This window comes from Scomber japonicus, chromosome 21 (genome assembly GCF_027409825.1).
Source record: "Scomber japonicus isolate fScoJap1 chromosome 21, fScoJap1.pri, whole genome shotgun sequence".
Lineage (NCBI taxonomy): Eukaryota > Metazoa > Chordata > Actinopteri > Scombriformes > Scombridae > Scomber > Scomber japonicus.
This window is the reverse complement of record NC_070598.1, coordinates 4,489,693-4,509,639: the sequence shown is the minus strand read 5'-3', so window position 1 is coordinate 4,509,639 and position 19,947 is coordinate 4,489,693. Positions and strand designations below refer to the sequence as shown.

At 44.9% G+C, this 19,947-nt stretch overlaps 1 protein-coding gene across 1 annotated transcript in view; it reads right to left on the bottom strand.

Moving 5' to 3' along the window:
• The window catches only part of smchd1 (structural maintenance of chromosomes flexible hinge domain containing 1), a 51,988-nt gene that overhangs the window by 19,325 nt on the left and 12,716 nt on the right, over window positions 1-19,947 (bottom strand). Inside the window, 15 exon segments of the mRNA XM_053342826.1 lie at window positions 820-846; window positions 848-923; window positions 1,539-1,683; window positions 2,636-2,764; window positions 3,989-4,102; window positions 5,669-5,751; window positions 6,188-6,294; window positions 7,326-7,439; window positions 7,542-7,739; window positions 9,229-9,412; window positions 11,380-11,500; window positions 12,515-12,728; window positions 15,123-15,216; window positions 16,113-16,279; window positions 17,488-17,607. Coding sequence (XP_053198801.1) covers window positions 820-846; window positions 848-923; window positions 1,539-1,683; window positions 2,636-2,764; window positions 3,989-4,102; window positions 5,669-5,751; window positions 6,188-6,294; window positions 7,326-7,439; window positions 7,542-7,739; window positions 9,229-9,412; window positions 11,380-11,500; window positions 12,515-12,728; window positions 15,123-15,216; window positions 16,113-16,279; window positions 17,488-17,607 — 1,893 coding nt within the window.

Here is a 19,947-nt window from a genome sequence, read left to right as displayed (position 1 = left end):
TCATGTTCTATTAATGCATTCAATAACCTAAACTTCTTCCCCGGAGTTGTCTGTGCTTTCTGGTCTCACAGGTAATCTGGGGCCTGTAGACGTCCGGATGACGGATTCCAGTCCCGGACCTTCTAGCTTCATTGTTGATTTTCATTGTGCTTCTCTCTCCTATCCTTCCTTTCTCTCCTCCTCTCTCTCTCTCCTCCTCTCCTTCCTCTCTCTCTCTCTCCTCTATCCTTCCTCTCTCTCCTCTATCCTTCCTTTCTCTTCTCTCCTCTCTCTCTCTCCTCGCCTTCCTCTCTCTCTCTCTCCTCTCCTTCCTCTCTCTCTCTCTCTCCTCTATCCTTCCTCTCTCTCCTCTATCCTTCCTTTCTCTTCTCTCCTCTCTCTATCCTCTCCTTCCTCTCTCTCTCTCTCTCCTCTATCCTTCCTCTCTCTCCTCTATCCTTCCTCTCTCTCCTCTATCCTTCCTCTCTCTCCTCTATCCTTCCTCTCTCTCTCCTATCCTTCCTCTTCTTCTCCTCTATCCTTCCTTTCTCTCCTCTCTACCCCCAACCGGTCGAGGCAGATGTTCTCCCACTCTGAGTCTGGTTCTGAGGTTACTTCCTGTTAAAAGGGAGTTTTTTTCTCTCCACTGTGTCTCATGTGGGAATGTTGGGTCTCTTTAAAGTTAAAACCTGAAGAGTTTGGTTTAGATCCTGCTCTATGTGTAAAGTTGCCTTGAGATAACTTTGTTGTGATTTGGCGCTATACAAATAAAGATTGATTGATGAGATTGAGGTGAACTTATGATGTCATCTAAGAGAGGGAGGGGATGTTTTCTCGGACCTTTGATTGTTGGTAATTCTGGACTTTTTCCTTTTGCTTTGACGCCTCTGATGGTGAATGTCTTCTCACTGCAGTCCACCGCCTCGTAACTCAGCTCCAGGCCACTAAAGAATGATAACAATAACAATAAGGACATAATGACAGTATGTTATCCAGTCCCTCCAGGAATTTGCGATGTCGCGATCGCAACAATTAACGCAAATTCAACCAATCCGCGCGATTATGTGCGGGCCTTGCAATTTTGTCCAATCACAGCAACTTTTCCGCAAATTGGAGGAGTGAGGTCGGCAAAAAAATACCGGAGACTGGTTATCCACTTATCCTACAATAACGTCATTATTCACATCATCATGTCTCATCATCATGTCTCTTATCATATGATGCATGGACATGACCTTTGACCTCAGTATTGCCACACTTCACATTAGCAGCTAAGAGGCTATTCATGCCATATTGGCTGAGTGAGTAGTGTCCTCCGTTCCTCACTGTGCTCGTCCTGAGTGGAGACTGCAGAAAAATTAAAAGGTAAATAACTCAAACATAATGGCGGACTGTGTTTTTAAAGAAGCTCACCCCCCCCCCCCCTTTAAATTATTAGGCTATTACATTATCGTTTGTTGCGATTATTTTTGAGACAATATTTAGTTTAGTTTATTTTTTACAAGTAATATAGTAAAATAGTGCATCACAACTTCAAACAGAGACCTTAAGAGACCCACCTGCATTTGAGTTCAGGTCTGAGGTCCTGAGGAGGCTTCGTTGGGTGGTCATAGCCGTCTCTTATCTCCAGAGGAATGTCGAACGGGACTCCGACCTGCAGAGAGGTTCTCACTGCTCCAACCGTGAAGCTCTCAGCGTTACCCGCTGAAAATACAGCAGCACACGGGTTTCAGTCAGAGGGGGGAGGAAGGAAGGAAGGAAGGACGGGAGGAAGGAAGGAAGGAAGAAATGAACAAAGGAAAAGAAGACAGGAAGGGAAGGCAAGAAGGAAGAAAGGCAAGAAGGAAGGAAGGACAGACGAACGGAAGGAAGGAAGGAAGGAATGAGGGAAGGAAGGAAGGAAGGAAGGAAGGAAGACAGGGAGGAAGGACAGATGGAAGAAAGGCAAGAAGGAAGAAAGGCAAGAAGGAAGGAAGGAAGGAAAGATGGAAGGAAGGAAGGGAAAAAAGGAAAATAAGACAAGAAGGAAGGAAGGAAAGATGGAAGAAAGGAAAGGAAGGAAGGAAGGAAGGAAGGAAGGAAAGATGGAAGGAAGGAAGGGAAAAAAGGAAAATAAGACAAGAAGGAAGGAAGGAAAGATGGAAGAAAGGAAAGAAGGAAGGAAGGAAGGAAAGATGGAAGGAAGTAAGGAAAAAAAGGAAAATAAGATAAGAAGGAAGGAAGGAAAGATGGAAGAAAAAAAGAAGGAAGGAAGGAAAGATGGAAGGAAGTAAGGAAAAAAAGGAACATAAGACAAGAAGGAAGGAAGGAAAGATGGTAGAAAGAAAAGAAGGAAGGAAGGAAAAAAAAGGAAAATGAGACAAGAAGGAAGGAAGGAAAGATGGAAGAAAGAAAAGAAGGAAGGAAGGAAGGAAGGAAAGATGGAAGGAAGTAAGGAAAAAAAGGAAAATAAGACAAGAAGGAAGGAAGGAAAGATGGAAGAAAGGAAAGAAGGAAGGAAGGAAGGAAGGAAGGAAAGATGGAAGGAAGTAAGGAAAAAAAGGAAAATAAGACAAGAAGGAAGGAAGGAAAGATGGAAGAAAGGAAAGAAGGAAGGAAGGAAGGAAGAAAGGAAAGAAGGAAGGAAGGAAGGAAGGAAGGATATCGTGCTTCTTACCTGTGATGGTGAAGCTGAGCTGGAAGCTTGGGAGCGGTTTGCCTCCGAAGACCGTAGCTTTACTCTCCTTCCCCTCGTTTATCACCGTGTTCAGACACAAGCTGTACCTCCCCAGGCTTCTCAGATTCTCTGCCAAAGTCGACATATTTTAAAAAGTCGTTAAATTCACTGGAACATCCGAACAAATAGCAGATACAGAAATGTGTATATTTATATATGTACCAAATTTTTTAAACCAGAAGCCGTGAATCTTGTGTGAGTCTTGGGCAAAAAGAGAAATCAATGTCGTCGGAGCTCCTTTAGGATCTGAGTATGAAAGAGAGAGACAGAGTTAAATACAATCCTTCCTTCTTTCCTTCCCTCTGTCCTTCTTTCCTTCCTCCCTCCTTTCCTCCGTCCTCCCTTCCTCCCCTCATTCCTTCCTTCCTTCCTTCATTCCTCCCTCCTTTCCTTATTTCCTCCATCCTCCCTTCATTCTTTCCTTCCTTCCTCCCCTTATTCCTTCCTTCCTTCATTCCTCCCTCCTTTCCTTCCTTCCTCCCCTCATTCCTTCATTCCTTCCTTCATTCGTCCCTCCTTTCCTTATTTCCTCCAACCTCCCTTCATTCTTTCCTCCCTCCCTCCTTTCCTTCCTTCCTCCCCTCCATTCCGTCCTTCCCTCATTCCTTTCTTCCTTCCTTCATTCCTCCCTCCTTTCCTCTGTCCTCCCTTCCTTCCCTCCTTCATTCTTCCTTCCTCCCTCCTTTCCTTCCTTCCTCCCCTCATTCCTTCCTTCCTTCATTCCTCCCTCCTTTCCTTATTTCCTCCATCCTCCCTCCTTTCCTTCCGTCCTCCCCTCATTCCTTCCTTACTTCATTCCGCCCTCCTTTCCTTATTTCCTCCATCCTCCCTCCTTTCCTTCCTTCCTCCCCTCCATTCCTTCCTTCATCCTTTCCTTCCTTCCTCCCCTCATTCCTTCCTTCCTTCATTCCTCCCTCCTTTCCTCCGTCCTCCCTTCCTTCCCTCCTTTCCTTCCGTCCTCCCCTCATTCCTTCCTTCCTTCATTCCTCCCTCCTTTCCTCCGTCCTCCCTTCCTTCCCTCCTTCTTCCACCCTCCTTTCCTTCCTTCCTTCCTTCCTTCCTTCTTTCTTTCCTCCCCTCATTCCTTCCTCTGTCCTCCCTTCCTTCCCTCCTTTCCTTCCTTCCCTCCTTCGAGGACAACAGTCACAAGTGTTTGATAACTAATATAATTTCCATGTTGGTTTGATTGAGGTATTTTCTAGTTCGTTATCGGATGACTTTTATTTTGAAAAAGTGATATAACAGCATTTCATCTCTATAAATCAGACCTTGGGGTTATTTTGTTGTTCTTACCGTGTTGGTTTAGTTTGAGCTCGATGCCCAGCTTTCTCACCGTTCCCTGACTCACTGACGGCATCCTGGATATCGACTCTCCGTTCTTGTTCAGGATCTCAACTTTGATCGGTCCTGAAATGACACGAAGGAGGAAACACAAAACAAGCATGGATTTACCATTTATACATTCTTCAAAATTATCAACATTTTGATGCAAACAAAATGAAGACAGGGAGGACAGAGGGAAGGAAGGGCGGGAGGGAGGGAGGGAGGTAGGGAGGAAGGAAGGAAGGAAGGAAGAAATGAACAAAGAACAAGAAGACAGGAAGGACAGAGGGAAGAAAGGGAGGGAGGAAGGAAGGAAGAAAGGAAGGGAGGACAGATGGAAGAAAGATGGAAGAAAGGAAGGAAGGAAGGAAGGAAGGAAGAAAGGAAGGGAGGACAGATGGAAGAAAGATGGAAGAAAGGAAAGAAGGAAGGAAGGAAGGAAGGAAGGGAGGACAGATGGAAGAAAGATGGAAGAAAGGAAAGAAGGAAGGAAGAAATGAACAAAGAACAAGAAGACAGGAAGGACAGAGGGAAGAAAGGGAGGGAGGAAGGAAGGAAGAAAGGAAGGGAGGACAGATGGAAGAAAGATGGAAGAAAGGAAGGAAGGAAGGAAGGAAGGAAGAAAGGAAGGGAGGACAGATGGAAGAAAGATGGAAGAAAGGAAAGAAGGAAGGAAGGAAGGAAGGAAGGGAGGACAGATGGAAGAAAGATGGAAGAAAGGAAAGAAGGAAGGAAGAAATGAACAAAGAACAAGAAGACAGGAAGGACAGAGGGAAGAAAGGGAGGGAGGAAGGAAGGAAGAAAGGAAGGGAGGACAGATGGAAGAAAGATGGAAGAAAGGAAGGAAGGAAGGAAGGAAGGAAGAAAGGAAGGGAGGACAGATGGAAGAAAGATGGAAGAAAGGAAAGAAGGAAGGAAGGAAGGAAGGAAGGGAGGACAGATGGAAGAAAGATGGAAGAAAGGAAAGAAGGAAGGAAGAAATGAACAAAGAACAAGAAGACAGGAAGGACAGAGGGAAGAAAGGGAGGGAGGAAGGAAGGAAGAAAGGAAGGGAGGACAGATGGAAGAAAGATGGAAGAAAGGAAGGAAGGAAGGAAGGAAGGAAGAAAGGAAGGGAGGACAGATGGAAGAAAGATGGAAGAAAGGAAAGAAGGAAGGAAGGAAGGAAGGAAGGGAGGACAGATGGAAGAAAGATGGAAGAAAGGAAAGAAGGAAGGAAGAAATGAACAAAGAACAAGAAGACAGGAAGGACAGAGGGAAGAAAGGGAGGGAGGAAGGAAGGAAGAAAGGAAGGGAGGACAGATGGAAGAAAGATGGAAGAAAGGAAAGAAGGAAGGAAGGAAGGAAGGAAGAAAGGGAGGGAGGAAGGAAGGAAGAAAGGAAGGGAGGACAGATGGAAGAAAGGAAAGAAGGAAGGAAGGAAGGAAGGAAGGAAAGATGGAGGGAAGGAAGGAAGGAAGGAAGGAAGGAAGGAAGGAAGGAAGGACAGATGGAAGAAAGGAAAGAAGGAAGGAAGGAAGGAAGGAAGGAAAGATGGAGGGAAGGAAGGAAGGAAAAAGGGAAGAAAGGAAAATAAGACAAGGAGGAAGGAAGGAAGGAAGGAAGGAAGGAAGGAAGGAAGGAAGGAAGGAAGGAAGGAAGGAACTGTACCTAACGAAGACCCAGCTGGACGCACAGCCTTCTGGGGCCAAGGGACGCCTTGAGGCCAGTCCACTCTCAGCAACTCTGGGAGTCTGAGAGGAGAGAAAAAGAATAATTTACTTAAGCTGATAAGTCAAAGTCTTTATTGTCATTTATATCGTGAACGACACAACAAAATTAAAAGTAGCGGATTCACATCACACTCAATCACAGATCAAAAATAAATAAAGTAAAATGAAGGAGGGAGGGAGGAAGGGAAGAAAGAAGGAAGGAAGGAAGGAAGAAGAAAGGGGGAGTAATGCTTTACTTGTGTCTCATAGAACTGAGAGGAGACATATCCTGCTCATATCCAGCTCTACATTTATATTCTGGAGCTCAACTGGAATATCTTTATTAAAATAATAAATAATAAACTTTATTTTGAAACTGAGAAAATACTCATAGCCAAATTAAATCCAAAGAAGTGGAACATTGGAGATTATTGAAGATATAATATAAGAGTCTGACTGATAATAACTTCTCACTCACCTGGCGCGATCCTTCTCGATGTTTTCCTTGATGGCCTCAACAGTGGCGTTCTTGTCGATCTTGGATATGGGTATGATCCTGGTTGTGTCGTAAAGCTCTTTGGGTTCCTTAAAAAAACATTTGTGTATCAGTATCCTGCTCCATTCAAGTGCATTAAAAAAAAAAGTTAAAAGTCTGTGTAAAGTCAATTCATTGATTTACTTCTAAACATATTATACATGTTGGAAAATGGTTACAGAAAACATGTGAAAAGGCTGATAACTATGCTGTACTGAATTGTGGAGATAGAGCCTTAAACTGTTTCTCACCCTCTCATTTTTCCTGATTTTCTGAGCCTGCAAAAAACGGGTTACTACATCTAACACTACTACTACTACTGCTTCAGTCTACAGTTAGCCAGTTAGCTGAGTCAGCCGCCGAGCTAGCAGCCAAGTTAGCCACCGAGCTAGCAGCTAAGTTAGCCGCCGAGCTAGCAGCCGAGCTAGCCACTAAGTTAGCCACCGAGCTAGCCGCCGAGCTAGCAGCTAAGCTAGCGGCAGAAAGCTCTCAGACGTAGCATCAATGTTTCAGCACACACCACTACTATTACTACTACTACAGTCTACAGTTAGCCAGCTAGCTGAGTTAGCCGCCGAGCTAACACCTGAGCTAGCAGCAGAAAGCTCTCAGACGTAGCGTCCATGTTTCCGTTAGAGGTGGTGACTTTGATTGACAGGTGACACTTGGTAGGGGGCGGGGTTTCAGCGCACTCGGCGGCCACGCCCACAGCGTTTGGTAGCAGAGAAAGTGGATAATTTTTACACAACTTTGAAGCCTAATTTCATATATTTAGCGATTTTTTTAATCATTCAAATTTGGCAGGGTGATTAACAACACACTTTTCTGTGGTATGTCCAACTCAGAACACATATTTATTCTGACTTTACACGGAAAAGTCTGCAAAAATCTTCACTATGTCAGGGTCTCATTTTTTGCAATGTAAAAACCTTCAACTTGTTTTTCCTTGATTTAGTTTTGCATTTAATATTAATCTAAATTTGGTCTTAACTACAGACATTGATGGGGGGATGGGGGATGAAACACTCCACAGGTTTTCTCAGTCACACTTTCACATCTCTCTTTTTAAACACGTCCTTACTAGCGTCACTTCAACGTCTCCTCCTGTGGCAAAGACATCTCTGTCGTGATTTCCAAACAGCAAAAACCGAATCACCGTCCCATTAAAAATGGGCTGAGTTTTCTGAGACTTCACCTGTATGAGAAAAAGTGCAGAATATGAAGTCAAATATATGAAGTTGGGAGAGTTGGGACACTTCTCTTGCACTTGAACGAGAAAGTTGTCAAATAAGCTTACAAGTTGGCCTGTTTGGTATTTTTTGCCGCCAAATTCGATGGAGGAGAAAGTCGCCCAGGGGAACTGCATTTTCTTCGTAGGAACGTCTGGTCGTGTTATTGTTTCCTTGAAGCGCAGGAACTCGGTTTGCTTGTCCAGCTTATCGTGACAGTTTTGGAGCCACTTGGTAAACTCAGACTTAATGTTAACTCTTTGTTTCTGTAGACACCGAAAGAAACAAGTTCAGCAACATAAAAGTTTAGCTGTTTGATTTATAGTAACAGCTTAAAGCGCAAAAGGAAGGAGGGAAGAAAGGAAGGAAGGAAGGAAGGACAGATGGAAGAAAGGGAAGGAAGGAAGGAAGGAAGGAAGGAAGGAAGGAAGGGAGGAAGGACAGATGGAAGGAAGGAAGGAAGGAAGGACAGATGGAAGAAAGGAAGGAAGGAAGGAAGGAAGGAAGGGAGGGAGGACAGATGGAAGGACAGAAGGAAGAAAGGGAGGAAGGACAGATGGAAGGAAGGAAGGAAGGAAGGACAGATGGAAGAAAGGGAGGGAAGGAAGGAAGGAAGGAAATAAGAAGGGAAGGAAGGAAAGACAGGCAGAAGGAAGAAAGGGAGGAAGGGCAGATGGAAAGAAGGAAGGACAGATGGAAGGAAGGAGGGAAGGAAGGAAATAAGAAGGGAAGGAAGGAAAGACAGGGAAAAGGAAGGATATTTAAGACTCCCAATAATAAATATGAACATCGACAGCAATAAAACAATCATCATCTTCATCTTAAAGTCAAATCTTCCTGGTATAAACATTTTTGAGGAGCTTTAATCTGTTCCAGTAATCAAAAAGCAAAGTGTATGATCACCTGTCCGTTAACAACACGTGTGAAGGAAGGACAGATGGAAGAAAGGGAGGGAAGGAAGGAAAGATGGAAGGACAGATGGAAGAAAGGAAGGACAGATGGAAGAAACGGAGGAAGGACAGATGGAAGGAAGGAAGGACAGATGGAAGGAAGGAAGGACAGCTGGAAGGAAGGACAGATGGAAGAAAGGGAGGGAAGGAAGGAAAGAAGGAAGGACGGAAAGTAGGAAAGAAGGAAGGAAGGAAGGAAGGAAGGACAGGTGGAAGAAAGGAAGGAAAGGAAGGAAAGAAGGAAGGACGGAAGGAAGGAAGGAAGGAAGGACAGCTGGAAGGAAGGACAGATGGAAGAAAGGGAGGGAAGGAAGGAAAGATGGAAGGACGGAAAGAAGGAAGGAAGGAAGGAAGGAAGGAAGGAAGGACAGATGGAAGGAAGGAAGGAAGGAAGGAAGGACAGATGGAAGAAAGGAGGAAGGAAGGAAGGAAGGAAGGAAGGAAGGAAGGAGAGCTGGAAGGAAGGACAGATGGAAGGAAGGACAGATGAAAGAAAGGGAGGGAAGGAAGGAAAGAAGGAAGGACGGAAGGAAGGAAGGTAGGACAGCTGGAAGGAAGGACAGCTGGAAGGACAGATGGAAGAAAGGGAGGGAAGGAAGGAAAGAAGGAAGGACGGAAAGAATGAAGGAAGGAAGGAAGGACAGCTGGAAGGACAGATGGAAGAAAGGGAGGGAAGGAAGGACGGAAAGAATGAAGGAAGGGAGGAAGGAAAGGTGGAAGGAAGAAAGGGAGGAAGGACAGATGGAAAAAAGGAAGGAAGGACAGATGGAAGGACGGATGGAAGGAAGGAAGTATGTATGATCACCTGTCCGTTCACAACACGTGTGAAGATGGATTCATTGCTCTTCAGTTTCAGCTCCAGGTCCATGAAGGTGAGCTTGTTGGTGCTGACCTTATACGTGTCGTTGGTGAAGAGCACGCCCGAGAAGCGGCTGTAACACTCGGGAGGCAGCTTGGAGCTTCCTTTGGGCCGAGCGCACCACTCAAACCTGTAGAATAGTACACACAGTTAAAACATCATAGCTCGTTCATTTAAATGCTGCTGGTTTTAGATTCATATCTACCATTTAACCCTCCTGTTGTCCTCGAGTCAAGGAAGGAAGGGAGGAAGAAGGAAGGAAAGGAGGGAGGAAGGGAGGGAGGGGGGGAGGGAGGAAGGAAGGAAAGAGGGGAAGGAGGGAGGGAGGGAGGAAAGAAGGAAGGGAGGATGGAGGAAATTAGGACAGAAGGAAGGGAGGATGGAGGAAATTAGGAAAGAAGGAAGGAAAGGAAAGAAGGAGGAAGGAAAGAAGGAAGGAAAGGAGGGAAGGAAAGGAGGAGGGAAGGAAAGGAGGGAGAAAAGAAGGAAGGAAAGCAGGGAAGGAGGAAAGAAAGAGAGAAGGAGGGAGGGAAGGAAGGAAGGAAGGAAGGAAGGAAGGAAGGAAAGAAGAAAGGGAGGAAAGAAGGAAGGAAGGAGGGAAGGAAAGGAGGGAGGAAGGGAGGGAGTGGGGGAGGGAGGAAGGAAAGAAGGAAGGAAGGAAAGAGGGGAAGGAGGGAGGGAGGGAGGAAAGAAGGAAGGGAGGATGGAGGAAAATAGGACAGAAGGAAAGAAGGAAGGAAAGAAAGAGGGGAAGGAGGGAGGGAGGGAGGAAAGAAGGAAGGGAGGATGGAGGAAAATAGGACAGAAGGAAGGGAGGATGGAGGAAATTAGGAAAGAAGGAAGGAAAGGAAAGAAGGAGGAAGGAAAGAAGGAAGGAAAGGAGGGAAGGAAAGGAGGGGGGAAGGAAGGGGGAAGGAAGAAGGAAGGAAAGCAGGGAGGGAGGAAAGAAAGAGAGAAGGAGGGAGGGAAGGAAGGAAGGAAGGAAGGAAGGAAGGAAAGAAGAAAGGGAGGAAAGAAGGAAGGAAGGAGGGAAGGAAAGGAGGGAGGAAGGGAGGGAGTGGGGGAGGGAGGAAGGAAAGAAGGAAGGAAGGAAAGAGGGGAAGGAGGGAGGGAGGGAGGAAAGAAGGAAGGGAGGATGGAGGAAAATAGGACAGAAGGAAGGGAGGATGGAGGAAATTAGGACAGAAGGAAGGGAGGATGGAGGAAATTAGGAAAGAAGGAAGGAAAGGAAAGAAGGAGGAAGGAAAGAAGGAAGGAAAGGAGGGAAGGAAAGGAGGGGGGAAGGAAGGGGGAAGGAAGAAGGAAGGAAGGAAAGGAGGGAGAAAAGAAGGAAGGAAAGCAGGGAGGGAGGAAAGAAGGAAGGGAGGATGGAGGAAAATAGGACAGAAGGAAGGGAGGATGGAGGAAATTAGGAAAGAAGGAAGGAAAGGAAAGAAGGAGGAAGGAAAGAAGGAAGGAAAGGAGGGAAGGAAAGGAGGGGGGAAGGAAGGGGGAAAGGAAGAAGGAAGGAAGGAAAGGAGGGAGAATAGAAGGAAGGAAAGCAGGGAGGGAGGAAAGAAGAGAGAAGGAGGGAGGGAAGGAAGGAAGGAAGGAAGGAAGGAAGGAAGGAAGGAAGGAAGGAAGGAAGGAAGGAAGGAAGGAAGGAAAGAAGAAAGGGAGGAAAGAAGGAAGGAAGGAGGGAAGGAAAGGAGGGAGGAAGGGAGGGAGTGGGGGAGGGAGGAAGGAAAGAAGGAAGGAAGGAAAGAGGGGAAGGAGGGAGGGAGGGAGGAAAGAAGGAAGGGAGGATGGAGGAAAATAGGACAGAAGGAAGGGAGGATGGAGGAAATTAGGACAGAAGGAAGGGAGGATGTAGGAAATTAGGAAAGAAGGAAGGAAAGGAAAGAAGGAAGGAAAGGAGGGAAGGAAAGGAGGGGGGAAGGAAGGGGGAAGGAAGAAGGAAGGAAGGAAAGGAGGGAGAAAAGAAGGAAGGAAAGCAGGGAGGGAGGAAAGAAAGAGAGAAGGAGGGAGGGAAGGAAGGAAGGAAGGAAGGAGGAAAGGAAAGGAGGGAGGGAAGGAAGGAAAGAAGGAACATGTAAAATAGTGATTTAAAAGTATTACTCAGGGACGGTGGTGTAAGGAATAAGTCGTCCGTTCCAGAAACATTCAAACACGGGTCTCTTCCCTCTCGCTTGCTGCACGTCTCCGGACTCGTTATCGTCACTCTCGTCATCAACGGGCGCTGATGAGCACGAGCACAGTTGTTATCAAAAGCCATCAGACACACACACACACACACACACACACACACACACACACACACGTATCGATTAAGGGGCCAGACGATCTCAAAACTAATAAAATTGAAGGGAAACGATTTAATAATAATGAGATAGCGCCTAATAACAAAGGGTTTATTTTGAAAAGCTTAGACAGGAAGCTGCCGCAGCTCTGTTAGTTTAACAGAAGCTGAAACACACGGCGAAATGTTTTAACTGTAAATAAAAGTGCAGAGTTTCCAGCCTGCGTCAGACGATGCTGAGTTTACTGACTGATTATTAAAAACCAGGAAGTGATGCGTTTTATTTTGAAAGCTTAGACAGGAAGCCGCTGCAGCACCGTTAATTTAACAGAAGCTGACACACACGGCGAAATGTTTTAACTGTAAATAAAAGTGCAGAGTTTCCAGCCTGTGTCAGACAATGCACTTTTATTTTGAAAAGCTTAGACAGGAAGCTGCCACAGCTCTGTGAGTTTAACAGAAGCTGAAACACACGGCGAAATGTTTTAACTGTAAATAAAAGTGCAGAGTTTCCAGCCTGTGTCAGACAATGCACTTTTATTTTGAAAAGCTTAGACAGGAAGCTGCCGCAGCTCTGTTAGTTTAACAGAAGCTGAAACACACGGTGAAATGTTTTAACTGTAAATAAAAGTGCAGAGTTTCCAGCCTGCGTCAGACGATGCTGAGTTTACTGACTGATTATTAAAAACCAGGAAGTGATGTGTGAACTGTCGTCATGGTAACCAGCTCAGCTCTAATATCTCTGCACATTTTCTGCCGTTAAGCGGCAGATAAAAGGCTGCTGCTGGGAGAGAAAATGAATTAATCCGAATGGACAATAAATGCAGCGTGTTTCTAAAGTTTAAAAAAAAACAATGTTTTAATAATTGTGATTTCAATTTTGACCCAAATAACCGTGATTATGATTTTTTCCATAATCGAGCAGAGCCCTAGTATTTCAATAAGTTATAATACCGAGCATAGTGTGTGGCTCTTCGGGGTAAGTCTCCCTGTCGTAGAGGAAAGGGTGATACCGAATGAGTCCCTCCACTCTGCCGCTGCCGACGGTCGAGATGTGAAACTCGAACGTGTCTGCGGTGGCGTTGATGTACAGAGTCTGCATGTCGTCCTCGACTTCCCGGAGGTTCATCACACGAGGCAACTTGTTGGGCTTCTCCCGCAGAGTCACCTGACCACAGAGATTAAAATCAGCTGTTATTAACAGATTTAAACTGTAAGCTTTTATTACTGCTTTAATTCCATTGTAATTCAGAGAGCTATGATTCAATACAAGCAATGTGACACATAACTGGGAGATCATTTAAAAAGCTTACTTTAAATCATTCTTTTCTTTTCTTTCTCTCTTTCTATTTGTCTGTTTTTATTATAATCAGGTTCTTTTTTCCCCCATTATTGTCTGCTTCCATATCTTACTGTTAACCTTCCTGTCATGCTCCCGGGTCAAATAGACCCCGTCTGTTTTGACTGTTCCTTCCTTCCTTCCTTCCTTCCTTCCTTCCTTCCTTCCTTCCTTCCTTCCTTCCTTCTTTCCTTCCTTCCTTCCTCCCTCCCTCCTTCTCTCTTTCCTTCCTTCCTCTTTCCTCCCTTCCTTCCTCTTTCCTCCCTTCCTTCCTTCTTTCCTCCCTCCCTCCCTCCTACCTTCCTTCCCTCCCTCCTTCCTTCTCTCTTTCTTTCCTTCCTCTCTTTCCTCCCTTCCTTCCTTCCTTCCTCCATCTCCCTTTCTTCCTTCATTCTGTCCTTCCTTCCTTCCTCTTTTACTTTCTCTCTCCCTCCCTCCCTCCTACTTCCCTCCCTCCTACCTTCCTTCCTTCCTTCCTTCCCTCCCTCCCTCCTCCTCTCTTTCTTTCCTTCCTCTCTTTCCTCCCTTCCTTCCTTCCTTCCTCCATCTCCCTTTCTTCCTTCATTCTGTCCTTCCTTCCTTCCTTCCTTTACTTTCTCTCTCCCTCCTTCCTTCTTTCCTCCCTTCCTCTTTTCCTTTCTCTCCCTCCCTCCTTCCTTCTTTCCTCCCTGCCTCCTACCTTCCTTCCTTCTTTCTTCCTCCCTCCCTCCTTCTTTCCTCCCTCCCTTCCTTCCTTCTTCCTCCCTCCCTCCTTCTTTCCTCCCTCCTTTAAAATGTTAAATGTTTGTTTAAGTGTTCAGGATTTAATTTGACCCAGTTTTACATTTGAGAGAAGAAAAGAAACACCTTAAAAACTTTTCTTTAAGCCTTAAATTTGGTAACTTATCTTCCACTATTCAAAAATACTGTTTATATTTTATATAATTAAATGAAATCATTATGTTCTCCTGTGGTATCCATGGTAACATTGGACTGATATATATATATGAAGTGTGATTGCAAATTGCTAACTGCTGTCTGAAAGCTTCATTAAGGATTAATCACCAATGAATGAATGACTGATAAGGTTATTCATGAATGATTTGTGCTTCAGAGATTATGTTTATGGACTAATTCTGGGGTAATATGAACAGTAAGGAAGGAAAGGAGGAAGGAAGGAGGGGGAAGGAAAGGAGGGAGGGAAGAAGAAGAAGGGAGGGGGGAAAGAAAGAGAGAAGGAGGGAAGGAAGGAAAGAAGGGTAGGAGGAAGGAAAGAAAGAAGGAAAGGAGGGACGGAAAGGAGGAAGGAAGGAGGGGGAAGGGAAGGAAGAAGGAAGGAGGGGGGAAAGAAAGAGAGAAGGAGGGAAGGAAGGAAAGGAGGGTAGGAGGAAGGAAAGAAAGAAGGAAAGGAGGGACGGAAAGGAGGAAGGAAGGAGGGGGAAGGAAAGGAAGAAGGAAGGAGGGGGGAAAGAAAGAGAGAAGGAGGGAAGGAAGGAAAGGAGGGTAGGAGGAAGGAAAGAAAGAAGGAAAGGAGGGACGGAAAGGAGGAAGGAAGGAGGGGGAAGGAAAGGAAGAAGGAAGGAGGGGGGAAAGAAAGAGAGAAGGAGGGAAGGAAGGAAAGGAGGGTAGGAGGAAGGAAAGAAAGAAGGAAAGGAGGGACGGAAAGGAGGAAGGAAGGAGGGGGAAGGAAAGGAAGAAGGAAGGAGGGGGGAAAGAAAGAGAGAAGGAGGGAAGGAAGGAAAGGAGGGTAGGAGGAAGGAAAGAAAGAAGGAAAGGAGGGACGGAAAGGAGGAAGGAAGGAGGGGGAAGGGAAGGAAGAAGGAAGGTGGGGGGAAGAAAAGGAGGGAGGGAGGAAAGAAAGAGAGAAGGAGGGAAGGAAGGAAGAAGAAAGGAAGGAAAGGAGGGAAGGAAAGGAGGAAGGAAAGGAAGGAGGGAGCAAAGAAAGAGAGAAGGAAGGAGGGAGGAAAGAAAGAGAGGAGGGAAGGAATGAGGGAGGAGGAAAGAAAGAGAGAAGGAGGGAAGGAAGGAAGAGGGAAGAAAGGAAAGGAGGGAAGGAAAGGAGGAAGGAAAGGAAGGAGGGAGCAAAGAAAGAGAGAAGGAAGGAGGGAGGAAAGAAAGAGAGGAGGGAAGGAATGAGGGAGGAGGGAAGAAAGGAAGGAAGGGAGGGTAGGAAGGAAGGAAGGAAGGGAGGAAAGAAGGAACATGTAAAATAGAGTATGTAAGGGTTAAGACCAGCAGACTCACCTGAATGTCAATTTTAGAGGATTGATTCGAGTTGGTGGAGTTTCTTTTCAGGTCGTTTCCATTGACTCCATGAATGTAATAATGATATATGTGACTGAAATACAGAGAGGACAGAAAGCTTTAATTTAGGAGCTGGAGGAAGAAAGGAGGGAAGGAAGGGAGGAGGGAAGGAAGAAAGGAAGGAGGGAGGGAGGAAGGAAGGAAAGGAGGGAGGAAAAAAGGAAGGAGGGAGGGAGGAAGGAAGAAGGAAGGAAAGGAGGGAAGGAGGAAGAAAGGAAGGGAGGAAGGGAAGGAAGGAAGGAAGGAAGGAAGGAAGGAGGAAGAAAGGAAGGGAGGAAGGGAAGGTGGGAGGGAGGAAGAAGGAAGGAAAGGAGGGAAGGAGGAAGGAAGGAAGAAAGAAGGAAAGGAGGGAAGGAAGAAGGAAGGAGGGAAGGAAGAAGGATGGAGGAAAGGAAGGGAGGAAGGGAAGGTGGAAGGAGGGATGGAAGGAAGGAAGGGAAGGAGGGAGGAAGGAAGGAAAGAAGGAAGGAAGAAGGAAAGGTGGGAGGAAGGAAGGGGGGAAGAAAGGAGGGAGAGAAGGAAGAAGGAAGGAATGGAGGGAGGAAGGAAGGAAGGGAGGGAGGGAGGAAGGAAGGAAAGAAGGAAGGAAGAAGGAAAGGTGGGAGGAAGGAAGGGGGGAAGAAAGGAGGGAGAGAAGGAAGAAGGAAGGAATGGAGGGAGGAAGGAAGGAGGGAAGGACAGAGGAAAGAAGTAAGGGAGGGGGGAGGAAAGAAAGAGAGAAGGAGGGAGGGAGGAAAGAAGGAAGGAAGAAGGAAAGGAGGAAGGAGGAAGGAGACAGATGGAAGGAAGGAAGGGAGGAAAGAAGGAAGGGAGGGAGGAAGGACAGAAGGAAGGAAGGAAGGGAAGGAGGAAGGAAGAAAGGAAGGAACAGTCTTCAACAGACGACAGGAAGGTTAAGAGTTTGGATTATCAGAGCGATGCTGAACTCACGCGAGCTCTCGGGTCCAAACGCTGAAGTCCTGTTTGAGAAAAGTCACGTGATCGGGCAGAACTCCCGTCATGACGACGGCGGTGAAACTCTGTTTCCCAGACTCCTCGGCGATGAGATCACGGAGGAAACTCTCCCCACTCTTTTTCACATGTGAAGAATCACCGGGCTGCAGGAACACGACGACGACGGCAGAAACGTTAAATCACAATCAATTCCTTCCTTCCTTCCTTCTGTCCTTCCTCCTTTCTTTCCTTCCTTCCATCTGTCCTTCCTTCCATCTGTCCGTCCTTCCTTCCTTCTGTCCTTCCTCCTTCTTTCTTTCTTTCTTTTTTCCTCCTTCCCTTCCTTTGTTCCTTCCATCTTTCCTTCCTGTCTTATTTTCCTTCCTTCCATCTGTCCTTCCTTCCTTCCTTCTGTCCTTCCTCCTTTCTTTCTTCCTTCTGTCCTTCCTCCTTTCTTTCTTTTTTCCTTCTTCCCTTTCTTTCTTTTTTCCTTCCCTTCCTTCCTTCCTTCCTTCTGTCCTTCCTCCTTCTTTCTTTCTTTTTTCCTTTTTTCCTCCTTCCCTTCCTTTGTTCCTTCCATCTTTCCTTCCTGTCTTGTTTTCCTTCCTTCCATCTGTCCTTCCTTCCTTCCTTCCATCTGTCCTTCCTTCCTTCCTTCTGTCCTTCCTCCTTTCTTTCTTTTTTCCTTCTTCCCTTTCTTTCTTTTTTCCTTCTTTCCTTCCTTCCTTCCTTCTATCTGTCCTTCCTTCCTTCCTTCCTTCTGTCCTTCCAGTCTTGTTTTCCTTCCTTCCATCTGTCCTTCCTTCCTTCCTCCCTTCTGTCCTTCCTCCTTTCTTTCTTTTTTCCTTCTTCCCTTTCTTTCTTTTTTCCTTCTTTCCTTCCTTCTATCTGTCCTTCCTTCCTTCCTTCTGTCCTTCCTCCTTCTTTCTTTCTTTCTTTTTCCCTTTTTTCCTCCTTCCCTTCCTTTGTTCCTTCCATCTTTCCTTCCTGTCTTGTTTTCCTTCCTTCCGTCTGTCCTTCCTTCCTTCCTTCCTTCCTCCCTCCCTTTCTTCCATCTGTCCTTCTTCCCTTTCTTTCTTTTTTCCTTCTTTGCTTCCATCTTTCCTTCCCATCTTCTTTTCCTTCCTTCCTCCCTTCCATCTGTCCTTCCTTCCTTCCTTCTGTCCTTCCTCCTTTTCTTCCTTTCTTTCTTTCTTTTTTCCTTCTGTCCTTCCTTCCTTTCTTTCTTTCTTTTTTCCTTCTTTCCTTCTATCGTTCCTTCCATCTATTTAATGGTCCGGCCCACATGAGATCAAATTGGGCTGTATGTGGCCCTTGAATGAAAATGAGTTTGACACCTCTGATTTAGTGTTTTTAGAAATGAAGCGTTTACCTTCCTGTTCTTGATCGTCCCTTTGTAGATGTCCTCGTTGTTCCTCTCCTTCTCCTCAAAGTCCTCTTTAGACATCACCATCTCATGAACATCTGGGGAGCCGACGGGCTTGGTGATCATCTACATACAAAACACACATATGGATAAATTTAGGGCGATAAAATGATTAAAATAAATATGCCTGTTATATTTTCTTGAACACCAAAGTGATGGAGAGATGCAAGGAAGGAAGGAAGGAAGGAAGGAAGGAAGGAAGGAAGGAAGGACAGATGGAAGGAAGGAAGGACTAGAGGGAAGGAAGGAAGGAAGGAAGGAAGAGAAACAGGAAAGCTGGAAGGAAGGAAGGACGAGAGGGAAGAGAAGACAAGAAGGAAGGAAGGAAGGAAGGAAGGAGAGATGGAAGGAAGAAAGGGAGCAAGGACAGAAGGAAGGAGAGATGGAAGGGAGGAAGGACGAGAGGGAAGAGAAGACAAGAAGGAAGAAAGGGAGCAAGGACGGAAGGTTCCTTCCTCTTTTCCTCCCTTCCATCCTTCCTTTCTCCCTCCCTCCCTCCTTTCCCTCTTTCCCCCTTTCCTCCCTTCCTTCCTCCTTTCCTTCCTTCTTCCTTCCTTCCATCCTTCCTTCCTCTTTTCCTCCCTTCCATCCTTCCTTTCTCCCTCCTTTCCTTCCTTCCTACCTCCCTTCCTTCCTTCCTACCTCCCTTCCTTCCTTCCTTTCTCCCTCCTTTCCTCTCTTCCTCCGTTCCTCCCCCTCCCTCCTTTCCTTCCTTCTTCCTCCCTTCCTTCCTTCTTCCTTGCTATACTTATACTTACACTCAAGCATACTTAATAAAATGAACTTCATGTATACTACTTTTTACTAAAGGAGTGGAGGTTCTTTTGGTTTGGTTGTATGTTAAATACAAAAGCTGCCTTGGACTCGCCTTACCGCAAAAACACAAATAAGAAACAAAAGAATTAGAAACAAAACAGACAATACAGAGTAAGGTGAGGTAGTGCTGTTCATGTTAAGTGTATGTAAGTCTGAATATGTGAGTTTTTAGCCTCGAGTTGAAGAGAGAGGGAGAGAGTCCAGATTCCTGATGTCGGGTGGAAGTGGCAGAGAGATTGATGAGTAGCTTAAAGCTTATACTTGTACTTTAGTATACTTTTTATTTCCTTCTTTCCTTCCTCCTTTCCTTCCTTCCTTCCTTCCTTCATCCCTTCCTTCCTTCCTCCCTCCTTCCTCTTTTCCTCCCTTCCTCCCTTCCTTCCTCCCTCCTTCCACTTTTCCTCCCTCCCTTCCTTCCTTCTTCCCCCCTTTCCTCCCTCCTTTCCTTTCTTCTTCCTCCCTTCCTTCCTTCCTTCCTTCCTTCCTTCCTCCCTCCTTTCCTTCCTTCTTCCCCCCTTTCCTCCCTTCCTTCCTCCATTCCTTCCTTCTTCCTTCCTTCCATCCTTTTCAGAATAAGAAACAAAACAGACAATACAGAGTGAGGTGAGGTAGTGCCGTTCATGTTACGTGTATGTAAGTCTGAATAGGTGAGTTTTTAGCCTCCATTTGAAGAGAGAGGGAGAGAGTCCAGATTCCTGATGTCGGGTGGAAGTGGCAGAGAGATTGATGAGGAAGCAGTCGGAGGGAACGGGGAGATAAGTAGTATGTAAACAGGATGACTTTGGAAGTACTGAACTTGGAGTAATATCAGCATTTAATCAGGATTAAGTCCAATATTCACTCTCTCTTCCCTTCAGCTGTTTTATAACACTGAGGGAAAAGTCCTCCACTGTGTTCACCAGCTAGTCTCTGAATTTAAATCCAGGTTAAAAACACTTGCTTACGACTGAGCCTCTTTTTAAGCACTTTAAATTTTAATATTTAATTTGCAATGTATGTCCCTTATAATGATTTTAAAGCAAATCATTATTTTATGCTGCAACCTTATATTTAATGCTCTATTCTAGTATTGTATTTCTCACTCTTTCTATTTTTCTGTACTTTGTTTTTCTGTATTTTTTTTATTTTATTTTATTTTTTTGTTATTATTTTTATATTATTATTATTATTATTATTATTATATTTTTTGTTATTATTATTTTTTTGTTATTGTTTTTATATTATTGTTATTTTATTTTTTGTTATTATTTTTTTTTATTATTATTATTTTATTTTTTATTTATTTTTTATTATTATTATCATTTTATTTTTTATTATTAGTGGGGTGGTTTTATTTATTTATTTATTCTTTTCTTTATTTTTTATTATTATTAGTGGGGTGGGTTAGGGTTAATTATATGTTTTAATGTTTGGATTTTATTTTTATTTCTCTAATTGCATGTTTTTATATTTTTTTATTTCCAATTCTTACTGTTAAATGTTTGTTTTATATAAAACACATTGAGTTGACTATATAAATAAAGCCTTGCCTTGCCTTTGTCAACTATGTGCTGTACAATCTGCATTTTAAGGTGTTTATTTTTTGACTGA